The sequence below is a fragment of the Oncorhynchus mykiss genome, chromosome 8 (genome assembly GCF_013265735.2).
Source record: "Oncorhynchus mykiss isolate Arlee chromosome 8, USDA_OmykA_1.1, whole genome shotgun sequence".
NCBI classification, from domain to species: domain Eukaryota; kingdom Metazoa; phylum Chordata; class Actinopteri; order Salmoniformes; family Salmonidae; genus Oncorhynchus; species Oncorhynchus mykiss.
Window position 1 is genome coordinate 21832254 of NC_048572.1, and position 7575 is coordinate 21839828.

Consider the following 7575-nt stretch of genomic DNA (forward strand, 5'->3'; position numbering starts at 1 on the left):
TATTGTAAAAACGGAATACATCTCAACTGTGTTTTTGTCACTTTTTAAAAAGTTTAGTGGAAAGTCAACACGGTCAAAAGAATGACTGATCTTACAGAAATGTCGGTCTACCTCATATTTTCCTTTTGAAGCCTTTATGACTAGGGAAACATACAGTACTGAGACTTCGGAGGTTCTGTTCAATAAATGCATCAACCGGTTGACCTTTCAGAGCAACCTTAGTCAAATCTCAAACCTGGAAGTGCTAAATGACGTTACTCTTTAATAGAAACAGTGACGGACAGCTGAGCTCTTTTTTTATTCAAATAATGCAACATTTTTACATCAAAATTTAAACATGAAAACAGACAAAAAGCAGTAAAACATGTTTGAGAAAATAACATACAAGAACCAAATCACCTCCAAAAGTACCAACTCATCAGAATGGAGCTCCTTATCCCATGATTCATACCCACACAGATGAACCAAGCAGACGTGCTTTGGTGCTTACAGCAGACCTAGACATTATACAACGAGCAAGGATTTCCTTCAAATTACTACCAGGCAGGAAAGGTAGCAAGTGCTCTTTCCCCATATCAAAGTACCTGAAGACATCTCATTTTTTCTCAGGGACCAAACTCAAACACTGACTTGCAGTCTTAGTTTTTTTTCATTTTCATCTGACTTCTACAGTAATGTGTGTTTTAAATATTAGCCTTTGCACAGTTCTGTCACAATTTCAATTCATGATCTTGGGAGGTGTGGAAACTTATGAAAATAAATGCAAAATTAGATATTTTATAACCTTGCACAATATTGTGAAGTTTTTTTCTGCTATATTTCCAAAACGTTTCTCCTATTAATAACATGTGCAGCTACAAACCTTAATAAATACCCTGAAAGGTGAACCTTTATTTTTTGGATAAAGTCACTATGGCTAGCGGCTTGCTAAGTGTGTGAACATTCGCTTCAACACTGGTGATAAACACTGGCATAACACAGAAACTCTCCAATTTGAAGTCTGAAGAGAGACAACGGTAACAAGAATCCTGTAGCCAGACTGGTTAGTGAGGCAAGTTCCACTTCAAAAGCTTTTTCTAATTACTGTTTTGTACCACTGACATTAATATGAGGCATTGTCCCAACTGCAGATACATGAGAGTGGAATAAGTGACTGCCTGTGTACATGTGATTTGTGTACTGGTGTTTGTGTACTTGTGTGTGCCAACTGATAAATGCTAAATTCATTTCAAGTAATCCATATTTTCCCAGAAAGGTAATACAAGGGATAGATATGGCTGAGTAAGACCGAAAAGGGGATCTCAAGCTCACAAATACATTGCATTTAATGGCACTAGCTACAACTTTCATGACTTCCGTTTATGAGGGATAGCACATGCAATTTGGCAAAAAGTGAATTTCAGCTCTACAGAAAACATAAATTTTCAAATAAATTTAGGTCATGACTTTGACAAGGCAACATCTAGAAGCAGAGTTAATTTATAGCATTTAACAGATACGGCAACTAGCTGTGCCTGTGATACATATGGTACATATGGAGTGCAAGTACAAAACCACATGATGATTTGATATACTGTTGTTGAATAAATACGATATAGGGAACTCAAAAAAAATAATACAACCTAAGAATCTCATGTACCAATGAGTCGTGGTTTGAGCAACACAGTTTCAAGTCCCTGTTTTCCCAATAACTTATTTTCCATTTTCACAACAATCCATTCACACAGAGGCCAATCATGTCCAATCCTGGCAAGGTTGGCAGTATAGAGTTTTACAGAGCAAATCAGTCCACAAAATTAAATAATAAAAAACTTGAATTAGCAATTCTTAGGAAGATGCAAGTGACAAAATAGAACTCCATTACCTATGTACATAAATTAAATCAAAATCAAACAGTACAAAAAAAATATTAATTGATGAAAACACTCATCAGGAAGGCATCGACTTTCTTTCCAAGAGGGCCCCCCCCCAAAAATCTGCTCTTTAAAACTGTAAACGGCCAACAGACATTCTGCATCGTTCCCTTTACAAAATAAACAAAACGCCTCTAAGGGTTTCTGCTTTCTTGCGTTGTCGTCGTTGTGCGGAGACATTCAGAGAAAGAGAGAGAGAAAGAGTAAGAGAGAGATATTAGTTCAGGTGGACGGGAGAATGGCGAGTCCCTCACACTCTCAGCAGGTCCTCATCGCTGTCATCCTGGGGCTCTTGTTGTTTCCTGTGGGGGGGTCTGTCGTCACGGTGAGGCTTGGCCCTTCCCCTCCTCCCCCTGTCCTCCAGGAGACCCACCAGGTCCTCATCACTCTCCTCCTCCAGCAGGGCGCTGCGGAGGGGTCCTGAAGTGCGGGTCCTGGAGCTCGAGGGCCGTAGAGTTGTCCGACCACCATGGACACGCACCCCGGGGACAGATAGGACCTCGTCCTCACTGTCCTCCTGCTCGTCCAGGGAGAAGGAGCGCAGGGCGTCGCCGTTGACGGGCTTGGTGGTGATGTGGCCGTTCTCCTGGCCCTCCTTTCCGAGGCGAGAGGACATGGCTGGGGCCTCCATCTCCTCCATCAGCCACTCCATTTCATCGTCCCCTCCCTCATCATCCATGGTCACCTGCAGGGACAAACAGACAGACAGGGGAGAAGATTCAGCACTGGGAACTCACCACACCATCATTGACATGGAATCAATTACTTTAAAATATAAGCAGAATTAAAGAGACTATATACTGTAGCTGGTTGGTTTGATCTGTACTGTAGTATAGGGTTTATTGGTGTGGATACCTTAGAGTATTTATAAGAAACAGGGTTTCCTCTCCTGCAACATCCAATCACTTTCTGTATAACCAGCTCCCTGGAAATAGAAAATATTTAGGAAAAGATGAAAAGAAATAGGATGCATGTACCATATGACCAAAACACACTGAAGCTGTATTCACAAATTAGTATCTATAGCCCCTATGCGAGATGTCTCTACCTCCTCTCTCGTTTGTGCAGTAGCAGAACCAGCAGACAGATGGTCAGCACAACCAATAGTACACTCAGGACCGCCCCCACAGCCTGGCTCCTCCCAGACAAGGCCCTATGGTCCTCCCCTCCGTCATCATCAGTCTGCTTGGACTCGGAGGTATCCACAGTTCTGTACGGCACACCAGACAAAATGTCACACTTCTACTTTATACAGCATCTTTCATTCAAATTCAAAGTCCAATTCGATGTATGGACTAGTAATATAATTAACAGCTCTGGGTCGCTTTCAATAGACAACTGGAAGAATGCACTTTAAAGCTGAAGTTGAAAAGCCTTTTTATAGGCCAACTTCAGGTAGTACTTCCTGTTTAAAAGCATTGTCTCCTTTTTTGAAACAACTGAACACTATCCTGATGTCTGTGTGTCGAGTTGTTCACTCACACTAGGCCACAGACAGTGGAGGTGTGCCAGATGAAGAGGTACTGGCATCCGTCCGTCTCCAACAGAAACTCTGGGATGCCCTCCCCGGCCGAGGGGTTACATTGGAACAAGATGGCCGACGACACTGTATTGGAATTGTCCCGCATACACACAGACTCCGATGGGACCAGCACGTCCAGGTTACCACCTGAGGAGAAAGAGTCCATTCGTCGATCACAAGCAACTTAATGGAGTGAGCTCGTTGAGTCATTGACGTCAATGTAAGTATACTTGATTACCAATTACTGTATCTTGTGAGTGATTTTGACATCCATCACATCTTTAATGAGTACAAGGTGAGGCACTGAGGATGTTCAACACCACAATCCAAACCCACCCATACTCTAGGAGGAGTAAACCTGTGTCTTGCTTGCGTCTTACCTTTGATGTAGTACTTGGCCTTGCTGGAGGAGCCGATCTTTCTACTGTAGTCTCCGTTGATCTTCACCTGGCAGATGTTGGCCCCGAGACACATGGAGAAGGAGCTGTCGGTGATGCCTGACAGCTGAATGTCATAGATGTACTTGTCCCCATTGGAGCGAATGTCCCCAGAGGCCTGGTGGAGCCTACAGAGTGGACAGACGGACAAAAAACCTGGCCTGAGTACATTCATAAAAGGCTTATTTTATCTTCCCTCTACTACATTTCTAAACATTTGCTTTATGTTCCCTGCTGCAACTGTAGAGAGGTTCAATTGCATCAGAGGCCCACTGGTGTTGTAATAGGCATTCAGGCAGTTAAGAGGCCAGAGCAACATTTGACCGTTTATGACATAAGAGGCTTTGACCCATAGAGATCATATTAAATTACTAGAGGGGTTGTCATAAACCCTCAAAGTTCCACAATGAGGCCAAAATGGCAGCCATCTTAGTCAGGGAGATATCCAAAACCAGTCTAATTGGAATGAATGGCAGTGGAGGCATAGGTGATGCATTTCCTGCTTTTACTTATGCAGGAAAATAAAAGTAAGGCATGTGATGTATCAGAAATTGTGTAATGGAATTATAAATATACACTGCTCAAAAAAATAAAGGGAACACTAAAATAACACATCCTAGATCTGAATGAATTAAATAGTCTTATTACATACTTTTTTCTTTACATAATTGAATGTGCTGACAACATCACACAACAATTATCAAATGGAAATCAAATGTATCAACCCATGGAGGTCTGGATTTGGAGTCACACTCAAAATTAAAGTGGAAATCCACACTACAGGCTGATCCAACTTTGATGTAATGTCCTTAAAACAAGTCAAAATTGGGGCTCAGTAGTGTGTGTGGCCTCCACGTGCCTGTATGACCTCCCTACAACGCCTGGGCATGCTCCTGATGAGGTGGCGGATGGTCTCCTGAGGGATCTCCTCCCAGACCTGGACTAAAGCATCCGCCAACTCCTGGACAGTCTGTGGTGCAACGCGGCGTTGGTGGATGGAACGAGACATGATGTCCCAGATGTGCTCAATTGGATTCAGGTCTGGGGAACGGGCGGGCCAGTCCATAGCATCAATGCCTTCCTCTTGCAGGAACTGCTGACACACTCCAGCCACATGAGGTCTAGCATTGTCCTCCTAGCATAGGAGGAACCCAGGGCCAACCGCACCAGCATATGGTCTCACAAGGGGTCTGAGGATCTCATCTCGGTACCTAATGACAGTCAGGCTACCTACCTCTGGCGAGCACATGAGTGCTGTGCGGCCCCCCCAAAGAAATGCCACCCCACACCATGACTGACCCACCGCCAAACCAGTCACGCTGGAGGATGTTGCAGGCAGCAGAACGTTCTCCACGGCGTCTCCAGACTCTGTCACGTCTGTCACGTGCTCAGTGTGAACCTGCTTTCATCTGTGAAGAACACAGGGCGCCAGTGGCGAATTTGCCAATCTTGGTGTTCTCTGGCAAATGCCAAACGTCCTGCACGGTGTTGGGCTGTAAGCACAACCCCCACCTGTGGACGTCGGGCCCTCACACCACCCTCATGGAGTCTGTTTCTGACCGTTTGAGCAGACACATGCACATTTGTGGCCTGCTGGAGGTCATTTTGCAGGGCTCTGGCAGTGCTCCTCCTGCTCGTCCTTGCACAAAGGCGGAGGTAGCGGTCCTGCTGCTGGGTTGTTGCCCTCCTACGGCCTCCTCCACGTCTCCTGATGTACTGGCCTGTCTCCTGGTAGCGCCTCCATGCTCTGGACACTACGCTGACAGACACAGCAAACCTTCTTGCCACATCTCGCATTGATGTGCCATCCTGGAGCTGCACTACCTGCCTGAGCCACTTGTGTGGGTTGTAGACTCCGTCTCATGCTACCACTAGAGTGAAAGCACCGCCAGCATTCAAAAGTGACCAAAACATCAGCCAGGAAGCATGGGAACTGAGAAGTGGTCTGTGGTCCCCACCTGCAGAACCACTCCTTTATTGGGGGTGTCTTGCTAAATGCCTATAATTTCCACCTGTTGTCTATTCCATTTGCACAACAGCATGTGAAATTTATTGTCAATCAGTGTTGCTTCCTAAGTGGACAGTTTGATTTCACAGAAGTGTGATTGACTTGGAGTTACATTGTGTTGTTTAAGTGTTCCCTTTATTTTTTTGAGCAGTGTAGTTTATACAGGTTTTATTCACAATTTTTGCATAAATAACTTCTAGAATATATGTAAACAAACCATAAATATCACAGATTTTATTTTCTTAGAAAGTCGTGAGTGCTATTATATGATTATTTGTTGCATTTAAAACTTGTCAAAGTCCTATCATCAACTGATTTGAGCCAGTGTATGGCTGTGAATTGACTGCATTGTTTGAATGGAATGTTGGCTTATTGAGAGTTAAATTTGAAACATTTACAGAATCATTCCTCTAAAACAGGTTGGCTGGCTAGCTAGCTAGTTAATACACATACTGTGAAAATAAATTATTCACACAATATCTTATCACAGCACTGGCAAAACCATAGTTGACCAGCTCCCTGACAAACATGGCTGATCTTTGGACCATCATAAGAAGGTTAATCTCCATTCTAGTATTCTAATTCCTGATTCTATGCTTTGACCTATGATCTCAATGACCTGGAAGATAACATGTAATTTATTTATTTTTTAAATGTAAAAAAATAATACATTTTTTCAGCTCAGCACATGAACTTGACTCATAACAAGTTTCAATATAATATTGTCAGGGTTAATTGTTTAACTCTAGCTGTTTGACCGTTACACTGGTCCCCCATGGGAATCAAACCTACAACCTTGGCGTTGCAAGCACCATGCTGTACCAACTGAGCTACACGGGAATAGAATGGAGAGGTGGCCTGAGTTGTTGTGACAATAAAGTTGGTTGATTGAACTGTGTTGGTGGTGAGAGGTGTCACCTGTAGTAGAGGGCCCCCAGGCTGAAGTTGGCACCTGTATCGGGGACTTTGATGGTTCCGTTGACCATCACCACCTCACGTTGTTGAGCAGCGCATGCAGCACGAGTCTCCCAGCCCAGCACAAACTCACACAAGGCTTCATCCACGCTAAGCAGAGACACAGACATTTAGTCAGAGAGTGTGTGTACAGTATGTGTCTGTGTGAGCGTTACCAGGAATCCTTGAAAGAGCGACAAATGAAACCGTGAGCGATGGAAAAGTTGAACTAGAAAAATAAACATGACGTTCAAGACTTGAAAAGTACATTTAAATTGTCAATTTTCAACTACGGAGGAGGTTAAAGTGCCTCTTCAACTTGATCATTCAGTAACTTTTCCTAGTGTTGAGTTGAATAAGTTTGTTTTGCCCACAGGTCCACATATTAGTTGCTGACTGGAGGCCAGCTGGCTTTCCTCTGTAGGAGAGAAGGCCAGGTCCAAGATCTGTTTGTGCTGTATAGCCAACAACCATAGCAGTTGGTTATAGGTCACAAACAGATCTGGGACAAGGCTACAGGCAAGGAGGCTCTCCCAAACTAACTGCTTACAGCCCACTCACCTCAGCAGCTTGGGCTGGCCTATATTAGGACCACAGGTCAGCTGGACCACTGTCTTGGCCTTGAGGCCGTTTCCACACACAGTGTCTCCCATGGTGTAGCTCACTAGGATCTTCTTATCTGGGAGAGGGAAGGTTGGTTAAGGCTAGTTTGAGGCAATACATCTATCACAGCTTATTTTA

The 7575-nt window shown here is 44.0% G+C and overlaps 1 protein-coding gene across 2 annotated transcripts in view; it reads right to left on the reverse strand.

The window, feature by feature from the left end:
• Positions 1 to 274: 274 nt before the first annotated feature.
• LOC110529599 (cation-independent mannose-6-phosphate receptor) overlaps positions 275 to 7575 on the reverse strand; it is a 39935-nt gene continuing 32634 nt past the window's right edge. For both annotated transcript variants that reach the window (XM_036985028.1, XM_021611952.2), the window contains exons 42-48: positions 7396 to 7513; positions 6799 to 6945; positions 3816 to 4000; positions 3396 to 3582; positions 2962 to 3123; positions 2769 to 2838; positions 275 to 2598 (exon numbers count right to left, since the gene is read on the reverse strand). In XM_036985028.1, the coding sequence (XP_036840923.1) occupies positions 2164 to 2598; positions 2769 to 2838; positions 2962 to 3123; positions 3396 to 3582; positions 3816 to 4000; positions 6799 to 6945; positions 7396 to 7513 (1304 nt within the window). In that variant the 3' untranslated portion in view covers positions 275 to 2163. The remainder of the gene's footprint in view (positions 2599 to 2768; positions 2839 to 2961; positions 3124 to 3395; positions 3583 to 3815; positions 4001 to 6798; positions 6946 to 7395; positions 7514 to 7575) is intronic.